The 25809-nt window shown below is 44.7% G+C and overlaps 5 protein-coding genes across 8 annotated transcripts in view; 2 read left to right on the plus strand and 3 right to left on the minus strand.

Annotated features, from left to right (window-relative positions):
* dmac2l (distal membrane arm assembly component 2 like) overlaps positions 1-25809 on the plus strand; it is a 373839-nt gene that overhangs the window by 288676 nt on the left and 59354 nt on the right. The gene's annotated exons all lie outside the window — the stretch shown is intronic.
* On the minus strand, positions 327-8158 carry LOC142886308 (deubiquitinase DESI2). Of its 2 annotated transcripts, XM_076023348.1 has the most exons (7): positions 7233-8158; positions 6869-6896; positions 6590-6788; positions 4051-4123; positions 3198-3291; positions 2962-3103; positions 327-2573 (listed from the first exon to the last, which is right to left on the minus strand). In XM_076023348.1, exons 3-7 carry the CDS (start codon positions 6626-6628, stop codon positions 2334-2336), a joined length of 588 nt encoding a protein of 195 aa, XP_075879463.1. In that variant the 5' UTR covers positions 6629-6788; positions 6869-6896; positions 7233-8158; the 3' UTR covers positions 327-2333. The 2 variants fall into 2 exon arrangements, with proteins under 2 accessions (XP_075879463.1, XP_075879462.1); XM_076023347.1 differs by having other exon boundaries at positions 6869-8158.
* Positions 8380-11287, minus strand: synj2bp (synaptojanin 2 binding protein). Of its 2 annotated transcripts, none has more exons than XM_076023350.1 (4): positions 11069-11287; positions 10412-10464; positions 10227-10322; positions 8380-9851 (listed from the first exon to the last, which is right to left on the minus strand). In XM_076023350.1, exons 1-4 carry the CDS (start codon positions 11130-11132, stop codon positions 9708-9710), a joined length of 357 nt encoding a protein of 118 aa, XP_075879465.1. In that variant the 5' UTR covers positions 11133-11287; the 3' UTR covers positions 8380-9707. The 2 variants fall into 2 exon arrangements, with proteins under 2 accessions (XP_075879465.1, XP_075879464.1); XM_076023349.1 differs by having other exon boundaries at positions 10412-10548; positions 11069-11280.
* lgals3a (lectin, galactoside binding soluble 3a) lies at positions 11481-16496 on the minus strand. Of its 2 annotated transcripts, XM_076023345.1 has the most exons (6): positions 16340-16495; positions 15899-15916; positions 15074-15781; positions 13923-14011; positions 13078-13234; positions 11481-12847 (listed from the first exon to the last, which is right to left on the minus strand). In XM_076023345.1, the coding sequence occupies exons 2-6, from the start codon at positions 15911-15913 to the stop codon at positions 12692-12694; spliced, it is 1125 nt and encodes a 374-aa protein (XP_075879460.1). In that variant the 5' UTR covers positions 15914-15916; positions 16340-16495; the 3' UTR covers positions 11481-12691. The 2 variants fall into 2 exon arrangements, with proteins under 2 accessions (XP_075879460.1, XP_075879461.1); XM_076023346.1 differs by lacking the exons at positions 11481-12847; positions 13078-13234; positions 13923-14011 and adding an exon at positions 14124-14752 and having other exon boundaries at positions 16340-16496.
* gmfb (glia maturation factor, beta) lies at positions 19390-25261 on the plus strand. Its single transcript, XM_076023352.1, has 7 exons — positions 19390-19526; positions 21117-21213; positions 21586-21635; positions 21761-21810; positions 21904-21986; positions 22081-22154; positions 22610-25261. Exons 1-7 carry the CDS (start codon positions 19524-19526, stop codon positions 22679-22681), a joined length of 429 nt encoding a protein of 142 aa, XP_075879467.1. The 5' UTR covers positions 19390-19523; the 3' UTR covers positions 22682-25261.

Raw genomic sequence — 25809 nt, forward strand, 5'->3', positions numbered from 1 at the left:
AACTACAAGACTAAAGTCCGAAAATCTGTTTAAAGTCAAAATTCTTTTTTTCATAACTCTGATTCCATTGCTGCAAGTAGAGGGTGCAAAACGGTTTTGCTGTAAAGTTAAACAAATCTCTGAATAAAAGGGAGTTAAACGGATAAAACGATACACATATACAGATTGTAGCATTCTAATGTGTCACTCAGAAAAATAAGTGTCCCAACAAATGTTCATCCTTTCACATTTTCTATTTTTGCAATACTTTTAACTCTTGAAGTTGATTTATTTATTTTCTTTGCAGATCGCATGGCAGTAAAACAGGTCAAAACACTTATTTGTCATTTTGTCTTTATTCTAGCACTATATCATTAATCTTGAAGTAGTTTTGGATTAGGAAAAAGAAATACAAGGTTCAGGTTGACACAGTACCATACAAAAAATACCTGGTCTGCTCTGTAAAAAGTGCCAAAGAGTGAAATACCGATCACTGCACATCAACCCAAGATTTGCCGCCGACATAAACACATGATGCGTAATGAAACTGTAGTCTTATGCGGGAAAAGAAATATCTTTCTCAAAGAATATGAAGTAATTGCATGACTCGTTTGCAGTTTCAACCATACTTGTAAGTATTTGGGAGGAATAAGTCAACTGTCACTGGTGGTTCCTTCCTGAGAAAGTGTAGCTGTTCTTCAACTCACTCCAGCAAGGGGGATGGACGAGGATGAGCTCAGGTGTGATGTGCGCTCAGAAAAGATCGATTAAGCCTCACAAATGAACAAAACTGTAGTTTGCGCTTGCCTGATTTTCACTATGGCTATCATCAACATCAGAAGGGCACAGAGGTTTTTCGTGGAGTTACCTTCCTGCAGGTATTCTCAATAAAACCGGTTATATCTAATTTCATCTGAAAAATATCACACTTTTCCAGTGCAACAAATTGAATTTTTGATTGATCTTTAGATTAAGATAAGTTTTTTTCCTCAAGTGTGTGTTCACTCACACCAAAATATTTCTTTTTTGAAACCTATAAAGATGCAACGACTCAAATCCAAGCCAAACATACAAGGGAGTACTTCTGTTCGGCAAATTTGAAATGATTGAACGTCACTCGTCATTTCATTTTTAACGAGGGCTCAAATGAAAGAGTTGGTGGTTTGCGGCACGTTTAAGCAGCCCAAAGTGGTTTTTCATTTTAGATGTTAAGCTAAGCAGCTGCTGGCTTTGTCCTCATACTCACCAGGCGGAGAAAGGCTCTCGGTTTTAAGTCTCGGCAAGCAAGCAAACCAAGTACTGTACACCCTAGAGATAATAAACTATCACCGTCAGGAATGATGTCAGTTAAAAGCAATATTAAAAATATTTGGGCTTCCAGGTGGAAAACAGGAGCAGCGTAACCCAGAAATAGAGGCTGGGTGTAAATATACATTTCTAAGCCAGGCCGGTGTCGCACTGCTCTAATATAAAGACCACTGAATATAAAACGGTGACCAAAACTCCCTTGGGTCACAAACTCAGTATTTGTCATTGTAGCAGCTTGAATTTCTTTGCACCTCCGACGTGTTGACAGACGGCGACTGGACTGAAGTAATATTTAGAACAGTGTTTGCCCTTGATTGTTTGCAGCCGTCTATTGTCTGGGTATCATGGCAGGTAACTTAAGGAAAGAACAAGTCCAAGATTGGACTTGTTGTCGTCGTTTTTTTTTTTGTTGGTTTTTTACAAAAATGAAAAAAGGTGGGGAGACACACGGGATGATCCATTCCTTCAGAAGCATCGCGCCTCGCTTCTTCCAACATGCAAGGTTTCCAAGAGGATCTCAGCACAATAACTCAAACCTTTTCCAAGCAGACCATCCTTCAAAACTGGCCAATGTGAAGCGGGAAGAGCCTGACGAACAGAGTCAACACTGCCAACCGAAGGCCACGTGGAGGCGAGAGGGGGGAACTGGTGTGGAGGAAGGAGAGCAGTTTCCTGGTAAAAAGTCCTCATCGGCCGCCTCGGGTGTCTAATCCAGTTTGTCTACAAAAGCAGCTCTGAAGGCAGGGCGAGGAAACAAGGCTGACACAGGTTTCAGAGTTCATGGACAGGTCAACGAATGACACCTTTCAAATTTCTGATTTACAAGGGGCTCGGCAGTCTGAGCCGCGCCGTGGTTGCGTGTTGAGCGGCAGGGTCTCAGCGGGTTGGCGCTCTCTGTCCGAGGCGCTCTCGCTCTCCTTCCCCCGCCTCTTGACTCAGAGGAGAACAGCATGAGGTCAGGTTGGTTGTTCAAGCCCACTGATACCCGACTCGAGCCACCGGTTGGCCGGTTTTATTTTCGGGAGGGGGGGATTTGGTGGGCAGTGTTAAACTCTTGTGTGGCGGCAGCCGTGGGAGGAGCCGGTGGCGGCCGCTCCCGACGGCGAGGAGGGGTCATCGTCGCTGGACTCGTTCTGCTCCTCCTTGTGGAGGCCCAGGCTGATGTGGCTCTGCAGGGCCGCCGGGGTCAGCCACTCCTTGGGCAGGCAGCTCTGGAGGAAGGGGATGCAGGAGCTGAAGTAGGCCAGCCTGTTGACCCAGCGGGGGATCTCCCGTCCGCACAGCAGCTGAGGGAGAACGTGGAAAAAACACGCTGAGCAACAAACCCAGGCAGGGATTGATTTCTACTGAGGCGTCTGTATAGATTTAGCTTGTACCAAACTTTTGAAATTCTATGGCGCCAACAGCATATAAAAATGTTGCAGCCCAAACTGACGTAACCTTGATAAAAAAAAAAAAGCATCCAACAAAGCTTTGCAGATATTATATAAGCCTTTTTCAGCATTGAGTGGCGCTGCCTCTGAGTGTACTTCTGACAGAAAACCTTTGAGCGGCTGAATCTATACGTCTTGCTTATGCACAGCCAGAGGTCGTGTTTTATTATTCTGGACAGAGCGACACGGCAAAACACATCAACGCCACGTGTGTGTGTGTGTGTGTGTGTGTGAGACTGACCTCAGACAGCGAGGAGGAGAAGTGGTTGCAATTCTTGTGCATTAGGTGGTAGGCGTTGCCTTTAAACTCTTTGCCCAGCTCCTCCATGATTTTATCTATGTCCTCCTCCGTGAAATCTGTGGTGCCCAGAACAATGGCCTCCCTGTTTTCAAAAAAAGCAACAGGCAAGGCAGCTCCGTCAGCACACTCGTCTCCAACCGCACGGCAGCGCATCGTGCGCTCAAGCTGAAGCTCACTTGAATTTGAACGTCTCCCCCAGCTCGGCAGCATTGCCCGGGTTGATTTCAAAGATGCCACTGAACGGGTACGGATGGCCACCGTAGGCGAATTCTGCAGAGACAAAGGCGCAAAACACGGGTTAGTTTCACTGTAATCACACGGAGCCGAGTGTTTAATCAGCATCTAGCTGGGCTCAATTCAATTAGAAGCGGCTAATTACAGTCCTGTCTGCTCTGTATTTACGACAGAAAACAGTGTCAAACACTGCAGGCATGCCATTTAGTTAAAGACTGTGAAGACAGGACTGACAAAAACACAGCAGCTTTATCAGGAAATTCAATGTTTTGTGATAGAAATGATGAAAATATGTTTTAAAAAAAAACAAAAAAATAGAGCAAAAGAGGGAAAAGGAAAAATCACAAATACAATCCATGAACAAAGTGCAAAGGAAAAAGAACATAGAACTGCTGATGTTTAAACACATGCATGTATTTGTGTCCAATCTTTTAGGACATTTATACATAATTACAACATTAAATTCATATTTTAATTATTCAAGTTTGTTTTGGAAAAAAGACAATTACGATTACGATTACTTAGCTGTAAACATAAACGCATGAATGCGATTTGGGCATGACTGAATTCCAGTAGACTTGATGCATATGTGCGGCTCTGCCCCTCTTATTTCCAAACACACGCACCCAATCACAGTGAGCAAGTGGTGATTCAGCGCAGAGAAACGGGGTCATGTTATTATAGGAAACGCAGCACAACAGCACAGTCTCCTTTTAATAGGCAGATTTGCACCTTTGAACGCAGCCTTACGACAAATCCAGCTCCGGCTCCGCTGTATTTACAGCACGGTCTTACCTCTGCCGTAAATCTCGATGCCTGAGTGGAAGACGCCAATTCCTAGATTGGAAGTGTATTCATTGATCCAGTACTGCAGAGTGAGAGAGAGAGAGAGAGAGAGAGAGAGAGAGAGAGAGAGGGAGGAGAGGGAGGACAGGAAGCGGGAGTCCATTTAGGATCAATACCCAGATGTACTTTGTGTTGTGTCAGGAAAAGAGACGACGCAGCAGCTCGACAGAAAACACGGACATACATCAGCGTGGATGTTGAGGATGCTGGAAAAGTGGCTTCACAGTGCTGTGCGATAACAAACAGCGTTGATGCTAAGATATTTTTTGAGACTTTAGACAGGTTTGGCAGCGCTATTCCTGACAGATTTAGAGAATAAATTCAGTTTCACTCACATATCGCTTGTAGGTGGCAATATACAACATGACCACTAGAGGTCGCACAACTTTTCCACTCGACCTTTAAATATGTTGATAATTTGGGGACGATAACAACATTATCGAACGGTTCCCGAATACGGGGTTAAAATTTAACTGACAAAAAAACTTAGTGATCCGTAAAAAAAAATAAGAACCAAACAGCCGAAATGAGCCTACATCTTTCTATCGACCACGCAATAACCAAGATTCAGTCGTAAATTCTAAGTTCCCCTCGGGCTCAGAGTGAGGCCTCCCACGCCCTCTGACACTCCTGCAGCCTCAGACGGCTCAAAGGAAACGTGCTCGGCGCTACACACACTGGCCCAGATGTCCCCGATGAATAATAGAAGAGGTTTTAAGGGCTCGGAGTGGCACAATAAAAAAAAGGCATATCAGCCATTTTCCTTTGTGTAACAGAGACCTCTCATGTTTCAGCACCGAAGTCCTTTTGCCCCTTTTCACCCCGGGAGGGAGAATTTTCCAAAGCCTCCATTTCAACTTACAATTTCTTCTTCAAGTCACCTTCCAGTCATTGTGAAGTCGACCAACACTCCAGTTTCAGGTCCACGGATGCAGCGCTATACCTTACTCGCAGGTCCAATGGGCATCGCTGCACACGACCACCGGTCAATCTGTTTTCTCTCTGAGGATGATCGATTCATTGTCGTCACAATCCTCGCTCCGTTTACTCTGCCTCGGGATCTCCAAGCCTGAGCTTCGGGTTTAATTTCCAGCGCTGGTATTTAAGGCAGAATGAGGCTCGCTCTTCAGCGGGCCCTGTGTGACCCGCTAAGTCCCGGCACAGCAGGGCCACGCTGGAATTTAATCAGCTGTTTGAGCAGCTGTCAGTTTTGGGCCACGCTGACTCCTCATCTGCTGAAGGTTCGCTAATATTAAAGAAGAGGAATCCTTGTTTTACATAAGTAGGAATATTGGCGGTAATCCTCAGAGATCACCAGACGCACGCAGCATGTCAATAATCCAATATAATAGCCATTTTCTAAAACAAACACACACACAAAAAAAAAATCTGTCATGAGGTGTCCTTAAAAGGTTGAACCAGTGCGGTATGAGTTCCACCTTGTGACATCAACAATGGCTGCTTTTCAGGACTTTTTGCACTTTCTGAAAAGTGGAGTGAGCAAACTCTTACTGTCGCTGTTATGGAGTTGCTTATAATATCTTGAATTGAAGGCTTAGCGCTCTAAATATTGCTAAGAGCTGTGAAAGCATCAACGAATGACTTCAAAACTATTTGTGAGAGATTGGTGTAACAATTCTAACACTTTTCAAAAGCGGCATTGTGAGCACAACTAGCCGTTTTTTTATTATTACTCGTTCGGTAGTTCAACAAAAATTAGCATTCGTTACAAAGCCCAAAAAATAAATGTGGATTTCATCTTTTTACATAGGACAGTATTATAGTATATTTAATGAACAATAATAGTATTTTGTTGATAAATGTGCTGTCAAAGAGGGAAAGAATTAGAATGAAGTGATATTGTGGATGGCAACAGCAGTGTGGATAAAGAGGTCTCTTTTCAGAGCAGGCAGTGGGCGCATGACGACTGAACGAGCACCCTTGTCCTTCCCTGATATGTGCGTGAACGTGTGTGGCCCTGAGTTGGTGGCACAGTGATGAAGTTGGCGACAAAGCTCTTGTTTCACAACCGCGATAATGCAAATGACGGTCGCTTTTCGCTTCCTTATCTTGTGCAGATTTAAATTTCACCGGGCACTTTGAATCCGCAACGCCGATCCTTTCACAAAGTGAGTGCACGCCACACAGCTGTGCAGCCGGCCTCCTCAGCCTGTCCTAAAGACAGGACGCAAAACAGGTTGCAACAATTGCAACCAAAAGGGGCATTTTTGTTGCTAAATAATTTATGGCCAGGTGATATTTCAGAGTAAAAAAAAAAACAGTGAATATCCCCAGAACTAAAATACAAACACGTACTTCCAGGTTTAGAATTGCAGTGAAGCGCAGATGTGGAACAGGTGTGTCACCTGCTTCTTCTCCTTCTGGCGCTCACTCCCTCCACTGCAGTCTTATCACCAGCAAGAACACATTCTCCAAAAAACCAGGGAAGGAGTGGATTTCCTTTAGATAGTGACTGATGCAGACTCACCATATCATACACGTTAAGGATGACTGGTTCATTGGCCATGGCTTAAACCTGAGCAGGAAAGGCCAAACGTCCCCACCCTCCTCGTCTGATGGCCGCCAGGACCTCCGCACCCCACCCCAGTCACCGGGGTCCTCCTCGGTGGACACAAGGAGCCGCGGACACGCTTCTGCTGGAGGGCTGGAGGCTGATCATTCAGTCACTGCCGGGCAGGCAAAAGACAGAATTAGGAAAAGAATCATGAATCAAGAAGATGGACATTGTCGCAAACGGGGGGCTCACGTTGAGCAGGTTCAGCGGGGGACTACTCCTACAAACAGAAGAAGAAGAAGAAAAACAACCATATGCTCTGTAAAGGTCCGAGTGATGTGATCCAAGAGCTCCGGATATTCACGCAAGGTGATTCAGAGATGAGAGCCAGAGCGGGAAGTGATGATCGGGCCTGCGAGTGTGGGAATCCGAAGCGGGAGCGCGGCTCCGTTTAGCCCGGGAGAGGAGTGGACAGCTGCGGCGGGCCATGTTCACTCACTACCCGCAGGATGCTGGAGGTGACGCCTGAGCCGCGGCCGGTTAATTGTAGCTGGCAGCAGAGGAGGTAGTAGTAGTAGTAGTAGAAGTAGTGGTGGTGGTCGAGGAGTAATCTCACCAGCAGCATCTCCGGCCGGAGCTGGCCCGCTCCCAGCATCCTCGTCGACGGCTGGCTGGCGTCAACCTCCGCCGCATGGCTCCTTCACCGAGCGGTTCAACCAGGCGGATCGTGCACCGAAATCCGCCCGGTGGATGGGTAGATGGATGTGTTTTTATTTCCCCCCGCACGTCTAACTGAGAGAAGCGAGCGAGCGAGCCGGAATGCAGCTGTGTGATGGATGGTTGCTTGTCCAGCCCTCCTCCTGGATGTCCGCCCCCCTCTGGTCGGGACTGGAGCGGTGCATTACATCATATCTGCCTCCGAGGCAACATCCTCCAACAGCTGATGGGAGACAGAGCCACGGCCGCCGCCGCCGCCGCTGCTGCTGCTGGGAGTTACATGATGTCGGCCAGCGTGTGGGTGTACACCGGAACGATTTTTTTTTTCTCCCTTTTCGTTTTGTTACAAAAGGAGGCACTTTGACTATTTTTGTATGTCACACAATTCTTTTGGACCAGACGCGGTTTTCTGCCCCCGCGTTGCTTTAAAGCGGGTATAAAAAACCGGTTAAAGCCATTACGACACCACATTCCATGCGACAATGCGCTTTATTTATTTAACTTCCGCCGCTATTTAATCGTGACAACTGAGCAGTCACTCAAATAAGTGAGGGGATACAACAAGGTATTTAATGACTGTTGAATCAGCTGGCAATACGCACAAATCCTCTCAAATCCTAAAGCTAATAAGCAGACTGGTAATAATTTAGCAGAGCTAACGAGGAAGCGTATACTTTTAATATGAAAGTAAACCGAAACTTCCGGTGTTATGCTATCACGATTTTGCTACCTTTGTGAATTTCTCCGAGGCGTTTTTTCCGATATAACCACCCAAAACATCGCAAGCAACGCCCTCTTGATTTAAAAAACAAACAAACAAACAAACAAAAAACAAACAATAAAGATTTTGTTGTTTTATAGTCCCGGATGTTTTTATTTGTTCATATTGCAACCGTTCTAAGAGTAGGAAAACCAAATTACTTTTATTGATGTATTTATGGGCAGTCTGTTAAGTTTAAAAATTCTAAATCAATCCATATTTTACTCATTGGTAATTAGAGGTTAAATATATATCTGCTAAAAATACAAAGAAAGAGGCCAGCATATTTGAATTCAGCATTCATTTTAATACAGCAGGAGTTCGGATATAAAACACAGTATTTGCATAATTTATTAGTGCTTTGGGTGACTAGCTACACACATTCACAGTCTCACTGGCCAGACTGATGTGACGCATACATACAGACAGGAATAAGACTGAATCAACGATGGTCTACATGATAAATGCTCTGCAGACTGACATGTTCAAAAAGACTCAGAATTCATTCACTCATCTGCTCTTTATCTGTAAACTGGAGCAGCTCAAAGATGGAGGCTAGTGCAAAAACAAAGCTGTTTTTTTTGTGTGTGTGTGTGTGTGTGTGTGTGCGTTTTGTTTTTTTAGAGTTGTGGAGACTTGGTATATGGTTGTTGATGCTACACTTTACAGGACAATCTTAGCTCATCTTTTACAACAATTTATATATTCACCCTTCAAGACTGTCCTGGGTCTACATCTACAACTAAACAATTAGAAATGAGCTTCCCACCATATAATATACAGTATATTTTAACGAAATGATTCTGGTTGAACAGAGACTGGGTGGTTCACCTGAGTGACGGTGTGACACATTTGAATACACCCTGTAAAGTGGACCTACTTGGTGACGCTTAGCACATGAACATGAACATTGTGGTTTGGAAATGGAATGATTTTCGCCTTTGTGCTGGTCAGGGCGTTTTAGAAAAACTAAAATATTTTCTCATTTAAAACATCCAATGGAATGAAGGGCGAAGCCTTTAATTTGATCATGAAAAAGAAGCAATAACACAAAAAAAAGCCACCAGGAACAGCAAGAGAAATGCACTCTGTGACACTTTAAGGATGCTGCTCCTCCCACAATAATGCAGAAACTGAAAGTTGGACGCAAACTTAATACTTCAGTCAAATGGAAAGTGAAACCTGCCCTCTCACTAAGGCCCCACTTGACAAATTTGTCACTTAGTTGTGGGCGTCTGTACGTCAGTTAGTCACTGGACCCTGAAGCTAAAGTCCGATTTCACAGTTTTCTGTTGATGCAAAGTCTGTTCAGGCTGTCTGCCTCTGCCTGAGGCCAGCTCAGCTACAGGAAGGGCCCGTGCATGTTCCACTCCTCACAATCACAAATCATCTATTAACAGTAATTAACAATACAAGACAACATCCCTTTTTTTTAAAGTAGAGCAGGTGTCAAGGAGCTACCAGTAATTAAAGAATATGACATCATCATCAAAGAAACTCATCAGTGACATCCACAAACAACATCAACTGGAGTTTTTCTACTTTGTTCCCTAACTCATTTCTTTGGCCTTTTTCTTTCTTAAAAAGTGACACACCGAACAAAGTAAGCCGTTGTTACGCCATCTTCCTGAGGTGCCGCAAGTAAATGAACGCCACGATAGCTGTGGCCCCCACTAAAGCTGCCAGCAGTCCCCGTGAGGACACAGAGGGTTCGAAATGCGGCTGTGACTCTGTTGATCCATTCATGTGTACGGGCAGCTGCAAGACAGAAAATTCAAAATGTATTAAGCTACACTGGACCCACTTGATCACCAAGTAGCCCGTATGCTTAACCACAAATATTTATCTTGGATTAGGTTCCAATATGGCTTCAGACGTGCACCTGCCACCTGCAGTTAAAATAACTTCCTTTGCAATCAGCTGCACATATTTCTTCGTAATTTCTTGCAAATGTACTGCGGTTTGTACTTTGACTTGTTTCTTTTTCCAACTTTCCCTGTGCTGTATATGTGTTCAGTGAAAACAGAAATGCATGTTGTTAAACTAAACGCTTATGACAACAAAAACGAGGCGCCAAAGTCTTTTCTTTTAAAATCATGAAGAGGAGACTTTGACGCATCACTATCACCTTACCTTTTTCAGAACACGCAGCTCCACATGTTCCCCTGATGTCCTGAACAGGTCCACCGCTTCATTGTGTTTCCGGTCCGCCAGCATAATTCCATTAATCTTAGGAATGAGAAAAAACGGAGTGAATGTGTGCCGTGTGTGGTCTAGTTTGTTTGTTTGATTGTTTTTTAAGTGAGTCACTACTTTACCGCCAGGATTTTGTCGCCTTCCTGCAGTCTTCCATCCATCGCTGCCTCTCCATCTTGTTTTATTTTGGACACAAATATGCCGTTGTCATTCACAACATAAGGCTGGTCCACACCTCCAACTATGTTGAAGCCCAAGCCTAAGAAAAACAAACAAAAACACACACAACAAAAATTAAAATATGAAGGGAGCTTATTTTTCTTTTTTTCTCTTTTTTTCCAAAGCTTAAATTCCAATAGCTCTGAACTGATTAGCAGATCAAACTTGCACGGGCCAAAGAATGACTGGAGCTCTCTCGACCTTCTGCTATTTCATATTACATAACAAGTTCCGGTAGGAAACATAAATTCCCCCCTGGAAGCCACGTAAATGTTCCGCCTCAGTTGGTTTCAATGGAGAAAGTGTCACTTTCCAGCAGGCCATAAAGTCGCGCCACTGCAAAAGGTTTTAAAAAAGGAGTGCAAAGTCCGAAGACAGTTAAGTTTGTGTTTCACCACAGACGCCAGCTTGCACTTGTGCGGTGCCAGGCGGGCGCCTGCGGCGAGGGTTTAGCCGTCGGGGGAAGGTTAGCCGTGACAGCCTCCACTGCCTCGGTACAACGCAGCTGGCCTAGTTACGGAACCGTTAAGTGCAACGTCAAGCACATTGCTCTTTCTTACCTTTTGCTCCTCGTCTGAGATGAATGTCCACCACGTTTGGTGAGCGATGAGGGACGCCGTTCATTTCGACAGTACGCGAAATGAAAATTTTGAAAAAAAACCGCGACGGCGAGGGGGACGGGAGACAAACTATTTATCTGAAGTCGAACTCATTTGAGAAGTTTCGGCGAGCTTCCTTTAGGACTGCGGTGGGTCGAGTTGCCTCTGCTGCCCCGCAGTGGAAGGCGACTGAACTTCAGGCAGACCTTTGCCACACAAGACTTATGCCGGAAAGAACCTTCTCCACTATGTAGTGAGAATTTATTTATTTTTAATAATGACTTTGAATTCGAATCAATCAACTTCCAGCTTTTGCAAAAAAAAAAAACAACAACAAAAAAACAACACACGCATGTACAAAATGAGTCTTGCATTAACATTGTTTACTTCTGGTGTTTATTTTTTTTTTTAGCAATATGTCCATTGACTAGACCTGACAAGGTATACAGTGCTTCTGATTAGATAGGTTTTAATTTAGAATACTTTATTATGGATTGCCTGAAACATGTACTGAAAGACACACATCATTTACAATTTTAAAGTATATAATTATATTAGGTATTAGATTTGATTATATATTTTCTGTTCAGCTGTCTGTACTGCCACATTGTTTCTTGGGGAACAGTGAATGAAGACCTTTGTCATCTTAAATGTACATTTTTAACCCTGAAGTGTACAGATCATTAGTTCATGAACGCATACGTGGGGGAAAATGTAATGCATAGGGGAATTACAAAAAAAAGGTGCGCAATATTCAAAATCAAAAGACATTTTATCAACTTGTTGCCCTTTATTAATAAGCACAAATACTTCAAATACTGGACCACTGTCTTCTTTGGCAACAAAACTGGAGATCCGCATCTTTCCCGTTTCCAATTAAATCCTCACCTTTTCTTTCCCACAAATAGACTATAGCGTGGAATTCAGCCCTATTGTCTCAGAAATCAAAAAGGTTTAAAACTGGAGAGAAGAGGAGGAGCTCAAAGTCAAAATATAAATACATTTTTAACTTGATCATTAATTAGCGTTCGGGAGGCTGCTGAGTTTGGGGGGAAGCTGGGACAGCACTGAAGTCAGGACTTCATAAGAGCAGGGTGATTTTTTAGCAGCAGACTCTCATGCACTACAAAGGCTCATCAAGAATATGATTACAAAAAAAAAAAAAGAAGAAAAACATACACATACTGTAAACAGAGTAAAACATACCAGTGGAAAGCTGTCGGGACACGTCAGACTTTGCCACCCCTGCAGTCTTGTCATTCATTTGTTAAAAATGAGCGCTTGGCTGTTTTTGTTGTACTTTTGTTTCATTCACTGTTTCGCATAATTGGAGTATGGTGAGCTGGATTTTTGAGTGGCTATAAAATGAGATCTTTGCCAGTACAAAAAGTAAATGACAACTGTGGGCAGACCTACGTTTAGTCCGACATTTCTATTCTGTAGTAAATCAAGTTCTCGGTGGGCAAAGGTTCACACTTTGCTGACTATAGTGCCTCAAAAAAATAACTCCATGAAGGTACTTCAGAGGGTTTTCGACTACAGCGGCCTGGTTTGAGCCCCTGGTCTGCTGGTGCAGCGCGAGGCTCAGATCATGCTCGGTCCGGCACTGTAAAGGATGACGTCTCCGGTCACCCGCACCTGGGTCACGTCCTCCATGCCGCCCGCTCGGTGCTCGTACTCCAGCAGGTGGTTGCCATCCACCGCCACTTTATACATGTCCTCGTCCACCAGGATCTTCAGCTGCCAGAATAAGACAGAAATTGACTTGAGCATTTGTTTGACAAAAGTTACAACGCTGAGTTGTCGGTTCCCTGGCCTTTACGCTGGTCTGTTATTCTGGACTTTGAGAACACATTGTTATGGTTAGCTTTTTGGACAGTATAGAACCTTTAATCTACTCTACAAAATGTATTTAAAAACAACAACAACATTTCTCAAACACTTAGAAAAAAACAACAGAAAACAAAAACCTCAAAACGGCGTCCATGAACAAACGGAAACGGTCCTTCTCGCTCCTCCGGCCCCCAGCATCCGCGCAAGTTGGAATTCCTGACGATGGTGTTCTCGTTGAATCGGGGGTTGAAGTGAAAGACGACGTCCGATCCTTTGATGAAGTCAACGTGGAATCTGCAAGTAAAAAAACAAATTTCCTCAGGAAGCCTTATTGACAAGACGCACGTCGGTGATTCACTTTGCAACTCCCGCTCGATGCTCGGCGTAAACGGCCGCACACCAGTGGCTTCTCTGACTCATGTTTGCCACTGAATTCAAAGAGACATTCGTTTTACCGTGTGACCTCGAATATGAATACATTTGACTCCAGAAAAAGCTGGAGTTCAAAAGAAATATTCGATTTTCACAAGGCAAGGCCGCCCTGAAGGTTGAGGGGATTAACGCCGGTGCAATGTCGTCCAATCGGCTGTGGACTAAACAAGAGGATTATGGAATGAAGCCAGCAGGTGAGTGCGGCAGAAATGAGGGGGGGTGTGGGTAAAAAAACAAAAGTAAAGTCTGACAAACTACTGCATATGACTCAAACATGACAAAAACACACACATAGAAATCTCAGTGTTCACAAGAGCTCAGTCACTGTTACACAACCAGCAGGAAAATGTCTTGGGTCAAGAGATGAGAATCCAGAGTCGTCGTCGTCGTGTCTCACAGATAACCGCTTGTCTGTGTGGTTCACTGCCGACGTCACAGTTTGGTCGTGCAGTCGCGTAATGGTTTGACGGTTCGATTTTGAAGAGGATGTTCCAGGACAAACTAGAGCAGCGGTAGCTGCTCCAGACGGGAAGAAGGATCGGGGTCATACCTGTCTGCACCGGGAACCGGCTCTCCGACTATCGTGATTAAAAGTCTCGGGAGGATTCCGGCGTGGAGAGGCAGCGTGTACGGCATCATCTGGAAGAAATGGGAGAACGTTGGAATCACGACGACTCGTTCGCGAAAACTCGACCGAGACGTTGCTGAAAGACGGGAGAAAAAAAATCAACAACTGCATGCCGACATGACATTATGTTCACTGTGTTTATTCGACAAAAAAACACACTGTAACAGCTTTAACACAGCATAGAGTGCAAGGGAGAGCGTTTATATGATTCTAATGTCCCGAGGGGCAGACGCAGAGCCTCTGGCGACTTTATCAGAAAGTCAGAGGCTCGTCGTGCCCTCAAGCATCATTTCTAGTTACACATTATTTCAATCTTTGACCTGGGCCACATTCCTCATGCGTCGCCCTGATGAGTCACTGTCTTCTTCCTCTAGTTCAACACCATCAGTTTCAGTTTGAGTATAGAGCACAGGATCAATTATACAAAATGATCTATCTGTGATATAAAAAGAAAAAAAAAACAAATAAAGTTTAAAACATTTACATGCAAAAAGTGATATACGTGTAACTAATGATTGGTCTGGGGGAAAGAAAACACACTTTTGTGTGAAACACATTGTGACTCTTATTGCACGTCGTCCCCACCGACCCACCCAGCCAGATTGAGCCCAGATCCTAAATGTATGCAGCAGGTGTGAAAAGTCCTCGCCACATTTCATGCGGCCTGATCAAACCACTTGTTGATTCTGCCGCTGCTCTTCCTGTCCAGCTGAAAAGTTGAGCTTTCAGTAAAAGGGTGGATAATATCGTGGCTGAAAGACAAGAATAGATCAGTGATGACCACTTGTGGACTTTTCTAAACACCCCTCCCCCGCTCCTTTATATGTTGCTTTGCCGCCACAAAGAGCCCAAGAGACAGGAAAATCAAGCCAAATTTAGAATTTCCTGAGCCGACAGCACCGCTCCAGAAAATCCCAAGACAAAGAAAACATCGAAGGAAAAAATACAGGTAAACCCCCTTTCAAGTTGTAAGAGAAAAAAGATGGTTGATTTGTTGTTTCCCACCACAGGCTAGAAGGGAAGTACAGCACGTGACATAATTTATATTGGATGTGAAGACTGATGCTACTCACCAACATGCCTCCTGGAGCAGCCGGCCCACCATATGGATCCATAGGCCCAGGACAGGGACCAAACGGGCCTGGGGCAGGTGGGAAACCTCCACCTCCAGCACCCCAGGATCCAGGCGGTATCTGGGGGAAGCCTCCGGCAGGAAAGGCAGGGAAAGAGTTGGGGTCAGCTTGAGGAGGGAATCCACCTGGGCCGCCTGGTCCATACATTCCGTTTCCTCCTCCTGGCTGGCCACCGGGGAAAGGCACGTGTGAATACGGCCCAGGAGGTGCTCCTGGCCCAGAGGGAAATGGTCCAGTCGGGTATGAGCCGGGGCCTCCGGGTAGCTGTCCTGGAGCTCCTTCAGGGGGGCACTGCCCAGGGAACTGGCCCGGGGCTCCGGGACTGGAAGGGAACTGCCCTGGCGCCCCTGGTGGGAACTGCCCTGGAATCCCAGGACCGGGGGGGAAACCACCAGGTGCCGAGGGAGGTGCTGGGTACTGGCCCGGTGCTCCAGGACCCGAGTAAAACGGGAACTGGCCCGGAGCCCCTGGGCCAGATGTGCCGCCTGGGTAGCCACCCGGGGCGGAGGGCTGGGCCGGCGCTCCTGGAGCTGTACCGGGCCATCCGGGGTTTGTGGCAGGCGCCGGGTTGCAGGCAGGAGCAGAAGGATTTGTGTTCCCTACTTTCTTTGCCTGGCTTGGATTGTCATCGCCTAAGGCATCTGCCAGCTGAAGTGCAGAAGAAAAAAAAAGAAGCAAAAGTGACTCTCCCAGAGTAAATAATGGGGGGGTTGCTTAACCACCAGCTGGCGGTAAACACTGACACAGTAACAGCGTGCAACTCACCGAGAAGTCCGACATGATCTGTAAGGAGGAAAAAGGGGAAGACAACTTTCATTAGTTTTTTAAGTGAAGTTATAAATAGCGAGGAGAACAAGCTGTCAAACAGTGGAAGGCGTGTCGCACAGAAGATCTGAGTAATGCAACAGTAAATGTTTCCGCCCCCGACCGCTGATCAACAAAATCCAGTTTAGTACAGTTCAGATGGCTACGCCAAACTAAACCCAGACAAAGTCACGGCATAGGCAACCAATTTAATGTGTACACGCTTTCGTTTTCATACAAATAATGCCACACAACAGCTCACAGTTACCATTGGAGCTAGCTAGCTGTGGCTAACTACTAGTTACCGTTTAAAAAGGGCAAACTTGCGTTGGTTTGCCTCGACACAACACGACACAACACAGCCAAACGGCCCCAAGTGTCGGTCAGAGGTGTCAACGTTACCTCGCCAGAAGACGGACTCCTTGAAAAATAAGAGTGGCGACAGTCTCTCCTGCGGTGGGAAACAAGTTAGCGTGCTAAGTTAGCCCGGCGGAGGAGTGGAGGAGTGGAGGCTGACGTCGCTCCGCTCCGCTCTGCCCCCAACTGACTGTTCTGCACGGGGAGGGATGGCCGCCGGGCACGCACGCGCTCCGTGCTTGAGTGCGCGCGCCTCCGAACACGCACGCGGGAAGGATGAGCAACTATACTGGTACTATCACTACCACCATCACCAAAATTTTTTTTAAATAAAACATAAAATAATGGTGATAATAATAATAATAATTACTTTTTAAATAAAAATATGAAAATGAAAAATCATTTAGTTCTTTTATTCAAATACTTTTATTGCAATACTTTGTGAATAATGGGTGTCATGGTGTTGTCAGGTGTTGGTGGTCTCATAGGTTGGTCAGGATGGGCATCGTGGAAGTCTCTGATGAGGGGGGGGTCGTGGATGGCACTTGATGGTTCCCAGGATCGCTCCTCTGGACCGTAACCCTCCCAGTCCACCAGGTATTGGTACCCCCTCCCTCTTCTGCGAACGGACAGGAGTTTCTTGACCGTGTAAACGCTCTGGCCATCCTCCAGGACGCGAGGCGGCGGTGGTGGTTTGGATGCGGGCACCAGGGAACTCTCCCTGGCAGGTTTCAGGTGGGATACGTGGAAAGTCGGATGAGCTTGCGCACTCCGGGGTAGACTGAGGCGAATGGACACAGGATGAAGAGAGTGCGGGAAACTCCTGGGTGGACGGCCAGACGAGAGGTGTGTGCCCACTGGAGGACCTGGGGACGTAGCAGTTCGGGAACAAACAGACAATTAGTTGGAACTGACCGGCAACCCAACGAGAGCCTCCTTGACCCGCTGCTCCACCTCCCAGGCGACAGGGAGGACGGTCCTCTCCTCTGCGGCTTCCTTCTCCTCAAATACCCGAGACAGAGCGTCCATCGTGCCTGGCGGGCGTTGAGACGTTTTGCCGTCCTGAGATATTCCAGGTTCTGATGGTCCGTCAAGACGATGAAAGCGCCGCCTTGATGGCCAGCAGCTCCCGGTCTCCCACCGCCGGCGTCAATTTCTTTGACAGGAAAGCGCAGGGGTGAATCTTACTATCCGTTGCTGACCTCTGGGATAAGACCGCTCCGAGTCCATCGTCAGAGGCGTCCACCTCCACCACAAACTGTCGATCGGGGTCAGGCTGCGTGAGGACAGGCGCGGAAGTGAACGCGCACCGGAGGCACTGGAACGCCTCATCAGTCTCTGGTGTCCAGGTAAAAGGGGTTGATGAGGAGGTGAGACGGTGAAGTGGTGCAGCGATGGTGCTGAAACCCTGGATGAACCTCCGATAGAAGTTGGCAAATCCCAGGAATCGTTGCAGCTGTTTGCGGTTGGAGGGGGTTGGCCAGGACGCCACCGCCTGCACCTTCTCCGGATCCATCTCGATCCGGCCCGGGGAGATGACGAAGCCCAGAAAGGCGGTGGTGGTGACGTCAAAGGCACACTTCTCAGCTTTCAAAAACAAGTTGTTTTCCAACAGACGACGAAGCACTTGACAAACGTGCTGCTGGTGAGAGGCAGGGTCGGGGGAGAACACTAGGATATCGTCTAAGTAAACAAAAATAAACTTATTTAAAAATTCTCTCAGGACGTCATTCACCAGGGCCTGAAAGGTGGCTGGTGCATTACACAACCCGAAGGGCATGACCAAATATTCGTAGTGGCCCGAGGTGGTGTTGAAGGCGGTCTTCCACTCATCTCCCTGACGGATACGCACCAGATGATAAGCGTTGCGGAGATCGAGCTTGGTGACGATTTGGGCATCCTTCAGGAGCTCAAAGGCGGAGGTCATGAAGGGAAGGGGGTACCTATTCTTAATCGTGATGGACACAAAGAAGGACCCTGCACCGGCTGGAGACGACGAAGGCCGAATGATTCCTGCCGCCAGTGAATCCTGGATGTAAGCGTCCATGGCCTCCTGTTCTGACCTGGAGAGGGAGTACAGACGCCCTCTGGGATTTACATATATATATGTATATATATATATATATATATACATATATATATATATATATATATATATATATATATATATATATATATATATATATGTATATGTATATATGTATATATGTATATATGTATATATATATATATATATATATATATATATAAATGCATCTTAATTTTGCATTTGTAAATATATATATATATATATATATATATATATATATATATATATATATATATATATACATATATGTATATATATATATATATATATATATATATATATATTTACAAATGCAAAATTAAGATGCATTTATATATATATATATATATATATATATATATATATATATATATATATATATATATATATATTATATATATATATATATATGTATATATATATATGTATATATATATATATATATATATATATATATATATACATATATATATATATACATATATATATATTTACAAATGCAAAATTAAGAGGCATGTTTTTTTTAATGTAAGAAGGAGAAAATACAGATTAGGGAGTAAAAATTGAATGAAAGAATTCTTCAAGTAAAGTACAAATACGTAAAAAAAAAAAAATCTATTTTGGTACTTCTAAACCTCTGTTATCAACTCAAATGTTGATTAATTTTCTTAAGCAAGTCACACCACTAACATATATATAACCTTATTTAAGTATAATGCACATGTATGGTAAATTTCTTGAATTACTATTTATAGTGAAGAACTGATGTCGTTAATCCAAAAAGGAAAAATAATCTATATCACATGATTACAAAAAAAAAACCCTAATTCTTTTGTGCTTGTACATTAAATTTTAAAATTCACTTCTAGGTGCAAAACAATATGTGAATGTTGCAGGCATTGCTTTGTACAAGGTTAGAAGAAGAACAAGAAAAAGCTTGTTGCGTGTCCAAAAAGGTTTTAGGGCTGTATTAGAAATGTTATTACACAACCAAATCTGCAGGCCCCCGCTTTGGACAGGGGAGGGGTCCTTGTTTGGGATTGGTCCATCCGGCCAGTCACAAGATGCTGTGAAGTAAAGGGGGAGAAAAAAACATTGAAAGCGTCTCTTCACCATTCAGAGCAGCTGCTGCGGCGTCGGGGAATTTACAACTGTACAACAATGGTGAGTTCATCGAATGTCCACTGATGGGGCGTCGTGTTCGTTTCGTCTTTTTTGAACCATGTCGTCATGAACGCAAAGTTCAGCGACATTTTCATGAAAAAGTCGGACTAGGGATCGAGCGGCGTTAGCATGTTAGCCTAGCATTAATTCCGCCCTCCTTTCTTTCTATTGTGTCCGGCGTCAAGTCTGGCGAAATGAAAACGGAAGTTGTCTGTCGTGTGTGTTTTTAAGGTAAAAGTAAAATGATGAATCCATTATTTAGCCAAACGAGAAACTTACGAGGCTGCTTTGTTAACGCAGCTTTAGACAACACTGAGAGGATATTCGGCAATAATTCAGTGGAATCTTGACCGTGACAGTACAGAATGTCACTGAGTAGTTCTTATCATGTTTCATTTCAAAACAGCGAAACACTTATCTGTAGTTTACACTACACAGGAAGTGTGCTTTTGTACCGCTACGATTGGATGTATTGTGAGTTGTTGTTGTGGGTATTGTTGTAGTAGAATATGGTAGCTTTGAAGTATATAAATGAGAACTGTACGAGTATATATAGCAATGAGATAATAATGTAGAAACTATATTAACGTCTTCTATGTTTTCTGAGTGAAACTTGTTGTAAGCCAAGTCGACTTCGAAAAGTGAAAGATATCCCAAGAAGATTAAAAGGATTAATCACGCAGTGGACTTTTATTTTGTCAACACACCTGTTGGTATTCCTGTGTATTCGCAGCTTTATGCGTTCAGCGGGCCGCAGCCGTGCTGCCAGGTGCCAGAACGCTTCGGCGTTACCGGTTGTCGGAATTTGTTCTCGGCTGTCATCGTGTGTGATGATGGAGACATCGCCACTGTGCTGGCCACAAGCTAGCACTTCGCCGTGGTCATAAGTAACCCATCACCTGTAGTCGGACTATTCTCATTTCCTAGTTGAATCATTAGCCAATTGTTAGCCAGCTGTCAAAGGAACTCACTCACATCCTTGTCACTTGTTCTGTTCTGCCTGCCAAGGTTCTTTTTTCATCTCCTCGTGCAAAGGGTGCTCAATCACACACACTCGAGTCGAGTCTTCTTAATCTGTCAGGATTTCTCTCTTGTGGGCTCAGAGAAATCCGCACTCCTACCGGCCATCTGTCCGGGAAGGTGTAATTATAGACTCACAAACTCAGCACACAGTCTTCGAGTTGGTATATTTGTGTGATGCAGTTTCTTATTTTGAAGCTGCCTTCTTATTCCCTCACTATGGAGTGTTTGGTAACTCTAGATGCCACTTTGCATCCTTTCGGTTTGGCCAGAATAAATATCAAATGATTTGTTTATAATGAAGATGTTTCTAGTTTTTGTCATGGTGACAATTTTGTTTTTTCAGTTTTACTGGGAATGAATCTCTCTAGAAGAGTATATGTATTTTCACTTTTACCTAAAACTTCACAGTGGCACATCATATAAACATACAGGATGATAATAAACACTTGTTACAGGGAACATTGCACACTTTTAACCAGAAATTGTTTCTTTTAAAGACGAGAAGTAATTATCTTGATCATAAGGGACCGCATTTACATGTTCATCTTTTGTGTTGTGTTGTGCCAGAGTGAAAGTCTCGTGGTGTGTGACGTGGGCGAAGAACTGGTCGAACGGCTGACGAAATTCCGTCTTCGGAAGGAGACCAACAATGCAGCGATCATCAGTGAGTACAATACGCAGTACATTTCCTAGCCCAACATGACTTTTCAAAATCAATCTGACAGCTTATTGACTTTGCAGGGTCAATGGGAGTGGCGCCCAGTGTCTGTTCAGTACGGACATGTTCACATTAGAGGTCGCTAGGCAACCGTATATCGTCCTATACCAGGGGGCGCTGTGTCAAGAGAAGGAGTGTCATTCTCCCCATGACAAGCCAATGAGACATACAATCACGTTGAAATTACGTTTTGATGATGCAGTGTTTAAAATATCTCCTTCCTCATTAAAAGAGAAAAAAAATCACTGGCCCCCTGCGCAGTTTTCCAAGTGTTCTAAAAACATAACCCCTGAACTCCGACTTGTGATCATCCCGCAGTGAAAATCGACAAAGTCAAGCAGCTGATTATTATCGACGAGGAGCACGAGGTGAGTTCAGTTGGCAGAACCTGTCGCCGCACTATCGTGGACTGAATCCTTTTCCTTCTACGTACAAACAAATGATTGATTCAAGTGACGTGCGGCTGACTTGGTGTTTGCCTGTGTGTTTCAAGGACATTTCTCCAGACGACCTGGGGGAGCAGCTGCCTGAGAGACAGCCCAGATATCCTTTCTCGTGACTCTGTTTTAACTGCTGGCGGTGCACCGTGGTACAGCAGCGGGGCCTGGGCGTGTTTGCGTCCTTAACGCGGCCAACGTTCATCGCCTACAGCTACAAGTACAAGCACGATGACGGACGCGTGTCCTACCCTTTGTGCTTCATCTTCTCCAGTCCAGTGGGTAAGGAAACCGTCTCGCCCGCAGCGAACGCCACGCACGATTCCTGCTCGCCGAGTCGGAGACTCTTGTAACGTGTGACTTGTGTTTTGGCCAGGCTGCCAACCGGGGCTGCAGATGATGTACGCGGGAAGCAAAAACAAGTTGGTTCAAAGCATCAACATGACAAAGGTCAGTCAGTCTCTGTGTCTCGCCTCTATTGTCTGTGATTGAATAATCAAAAAGCCATTGCACACCAATACGGGATTTTTGATACCGAGTGAGAGGAGGTTAGCTGAAGGTATGGTGCTGTTTTTGCTGAGGTTTTGAATCCACGTTTATTAGACAGACACAGGAAGTGAACTTTGCGTGATACTACTGTTATTTTAAATAAGGCTGTTAAACAATATTTTTTTTAATCGCGATTAATCACAGAACCTTTATAGTTAACTGTGATTAATCGCGTTTTGAATTGCACGTGTAAAATTCTGTTATTTTGCATTTCAAGGTAGTTTGAAATGCTATTAAAAAAAATGTACGCGTTTTGGATTGCATTTAATTAATCACAATTAATGCGTCAATGCTGACAGCCCTAATTTTAAATGAAATTTAAAGTTTCGTGTGTTGTTGTTGTTGTTGTTTTCCAGGACTTTGAGATCAGGAACACGGAGGACCTGACGGAGGAGTGGCTAATAGAGAAACTCCGGTTCTTCCGCTAGACTCGTCATGTGATGGGAGATCTAGGGGAGGGGGGGCAGATTGCACATTTTCTCAGAAACAAACACAACACACAGTCGATGTTTTTCCCCCCCTCTCTGCATCAGACCTGACCGAAATGGTTCCTGTTCTCAGTTGTAGAAGAGTTTGTGGCTGTTTTTTTTTGGTTATTATTGCTATTGACTGTGCCAGACGGTGCAGACAGTCTCCACCATCAGCCTAAAACACTGCTTAACATGTGCCAGTTGTATCCGTATTGAAGTAACACTCCTAGACCTCCCCAAAGGGAATTCCTTTACACTTTATAATGGGCTTTGTGTTTATTATTTACCCTGTGTCTGCGTGGGTTCTCTCCGGGGTTCTCCGGCTTCCTCCCACACTCCAAAAACATGCATGTGAGGTCAATTGAACATTCTAAATTGTCCGTAGGTGTGCATGTGAGTGTGAATGGTTGTCTGTTTCTATGTGGCCCTGCGATGAACTGGCGACTTGTCCAGTGTGTCACCCTGCCTTCGCCCTAAGACAGCTGGGATAGGCTCCAGCAGACCCCCGTGACCCTGAAGAGGAATAAGCGGGTATAGAAGATGAATGAATGAATGAATGAAAAACTATATTATTCATGGAAAGTGCTGAACTGCACCAGTAAACGGTCTCGGCTGGTGGATAAAACACGATTGCAATCTGATCCTGAGACTTTGACTGTAGACATGAATGACTGAATGTTTCTTTTTGCTTGATTGCCAATGCAACCAAAAATAATCCAACAATGTTTGTTGGAGAACAAAATCATTTTGTTCAGGCTCGTTCACCGAGTTCAGAGAGAAGAGGACAGTTGCTCCGCCTCCAGAGGTGTGTCACTGCCTGATCTCCGACACCTGGAGCGACAATCTCACGCTTTCCTGTTTGAATAAAGCGCTTCATGTTTGTCGTGGAGTCACCCTAAAAGGTTGACGTTATAGCTGCTCCCCCCCGCCCCCCCCGGCTATTGGCTCAGACTATTTACTGGACCAATTTTCTGACTTTTGGTAAATTTGAACCATTTGTTCATGCAAGTAAATCAACACGAAGCCCGCGTGTCAGAGGAATTCCCCCTTAGCTTAACATTAGTTTGGAATTTTCATTTATTTTCCTTAACTCTCTAATTCTAGATTTAGAAGGCATTATAACAGTGGTTCTTCTTTTACGTAGCTTAATGTTTTGTTTTGTATGTATGTGCTATACAGTCAGCAACAGCTTTTACTCACCAAATTCCTTCCGCATCTTCTTCCATGTTTATGCGAGCAGAGGATTTTCCAGTTAGTTCATCTTCAGATTACATCTATTTGTCTTTAAAAGCAGCAAAAAGCAGTGTGTGAACCCTGCGTATTGCTCATTTCTATCCTCTGGCTCCTTTAAAGGTCTCATATTGAACCAAATTCATTTGACAGGCGTTTCCTGACGAGGAATCGCCTCCATCTCGTCAGTGGACTCCCCTGAAATGTGAAAAATGTCCACGCGTCGCTCTTTGTCCTGCTTTCAGAGTGCGCGTGCTAAAACGCACAGTTCTGGAAAGTGTCCATTTGTGATGTCACAAAGGGCACTGATACTTCTACCAGGCCAGTGACCTCACATCCCAACACGGTGTTGGCTCAGCCCTCCCGAACTGCCTATTTTTGTGTTTCCTTCCAAATTTGTGGAAGGTCCAAGAAAGCATCAGTGTTAGCTGGAGGCTGCAAACAGAGGGCTACAGCTGCTACCTGTTTGTTTGTTTTGTTTTTTTGGAGGTCCAGAGAGTTTGGGGGTAATTAGATGTGTGGCCCTGCTGCACAGGAGTACAGGGTGATGGGATAAAGAAATTAAAATATGGGACCTTTAGGAGACCCTTCAACAGTCATTCCGCGAAGCATTCCAGACTGAACTCTCAGCCGCGGCGGCTGCATGTCCTGGAACTGTTTGTCTTTCTGAGACCAATGTTGTGTGTTCAAGGCGTTGCATGTCGTCTGCTGTTTCTGAGCGTCGTCTTCATTCCATCGCAAGGCCAGTTTGGTTGCCGGCTGTTACGGAATATCCAGAACGTGATGGAAGGGCGCAGAAGGGATGGAATGATATGAATGAATGATTTGGTGTATCCTCTTGCCAGTATTATTTCTCACAGTGAAGCTCCAACCTCAGTGAAGGGAACATTGCTGTTCATTTGAAAGCCATAGCACATATAATCATCACCTCATGCACCTCAAGTCTTAGTTTTTGTTTTCTGTAACTATGATTTTTAAGCTATTGTTTGGTTACAATGCGAGAACATGACACGAATCTAAAGCTAGGAAAGGTCCAAGGGTTTGTTGTTTGACGGGCAAACGGCTGAGTTCTGTAGAACAGATCAGAGAAAGATCATTCCTGCTGTCACTCTCGACTGTTAACACTAGTTCATGCGCAATGTTTGGACAATTTCAAATCGTGCGTCTTTTTTTTTTTTTTTTTTTTTACAAAGATGCACACATGTATTAAGGCCAGAACTGTTCTTTTTCTCCAGAAGTCTGTAGTTTCCTCACGACATGTTTGTGATCCAGCTTCCTTCTGTAATAAACTTCACACGACTGATGAAATCAACTCTTTCCGCTGCTGAACTATTGATGAAACCTTGCGCTACTAACTGGAGATGGGGGGTGGGGTTGTAATGGCTGTCCATTCATTGTGTACCGACAGAAGCATCTCTATGCTGAGCCATGTGTCTGGTTGCATCCTGTGGATCTAATGATAACTGTCGCTCCTGTGTGGTGAACCCGTTGTGTATTTTTGCCCTCGTTGAGCTTTTTACCTGCCGTCGTGTTTGTTTAGCTCTTGGTGTCCTCGCTGAGCGAACATCCAGCTTCCCATTCACTCTCTCCGTTGATAAGAGCACACCTGGGCCTCGCTGCAAAATCCGGCGGTCCTCGGGGGAGGGGGGGGAGATATGTGAAACTTGAGATATTTGTATTTTACCATACTTTATACTTGTCTCTTGTCTTATTGTCTTCAATAAAATGACAGCTCTGTTTAGCACTCTTGCTCTCTTCTCTGTGTGTGTGTCGAATTGTGCTCCCAACACTGGCAACTAACATGAAAAACCTTGCTCGGAAACAATTCAAAAAAATCACTTTGGAGCAATTAGTCT

This window comes from Nelusetta ayraudi, unplaced genomic scaffold (genome assembly GCF_046127955.1).
Source record: "Nelusetta ayraudi isolate G7.1 ecotype Tasmania unplaced genomic scaffold, CSIRO-AGI_Nayr_v1 ptg000015l, whole genome shotgun sequence".
NCBI lineage: Eukaryota > Metazoa > Chordata > Actinopteri > Tetraodontiformes > Monacanthidae > Nelusetta > Nelusetta ayraudi.

Bases quoted from the DNA above. Each gene is read 5' to 3' on its own strand.
- LOC142886308 (XM_076023348.1), bottom strand. From the start codon at position 6,628: ATGGCCAATGAACCAGTCATCCTTAACGTGTATGATATG. The intron at 3,292-4,050 runs GTAAGACCGTGC...TTGTCTCTGCAG, and splicing joins CATCGAGATTTACGGCAGAG to AATTCGCCTACGGTGGCCAT. The intron at 2,574-2,961 runs GTCAGTCTCACA...GTTCTCCCTCAG, and splicing joins TCTCCTCCTCGCTGTCTGAG to CTGCTGTGCGGACGGGAGAT.
- synj2bp (XM_076023349.1), bottom strand. From the start codon at position 11,132: ATGAACGGCGTCCCTCATCGCTCACCAAACGTGGTGGACATTCATCTC. The intron at 10,323-10,411 runs GTAAAGTAGTGA...CTCATTCCTAAG, and splicing joins AAGGCGACAAAATCCTGGCG to ATTAATGGAATTATGCTGGC. The intron at 9,852-10,226 runs GTAAGGTGATAG...TCTGTCTTGCAG, and splicing joins AGCTGCGTGTTCTGAAAAAG to CTGCCCGTACACATGAATGG.
- lgals3a (XM_076023345.1), bottom strand. The intron at 13,235-13,922 runs GTATGACCCCGA...TTTTACTTGCAG, and splicing joins CCGGTTCCCGGTGCAGACAG to ATTCCACGTTGACTTCATCA. The intron at 12,848-13,077 runs GTTTTTGTTTTC...TTATTCTGGCAG, and splicing joins TTCATGGACGCCGTTTTGAG to CTGAAGATCCTGGTGGACGA.
- gmfb (XM_076023352.1), top strand. The intron at 21,214-21,585 runs GTGAGTACAATA...ATCATCCCGCAG, and splicing joins CAACAATGCAGCGATCATCA to TGAAAATCGACAAAGTCAAG. The intron at 22,155-22,609 runs GTCAGTCAGTCT...GTTGTTTTCCAG, and splicing joins AAAGCATCAACATGACAAAG to GACTTTGAGATCAGGAACAC.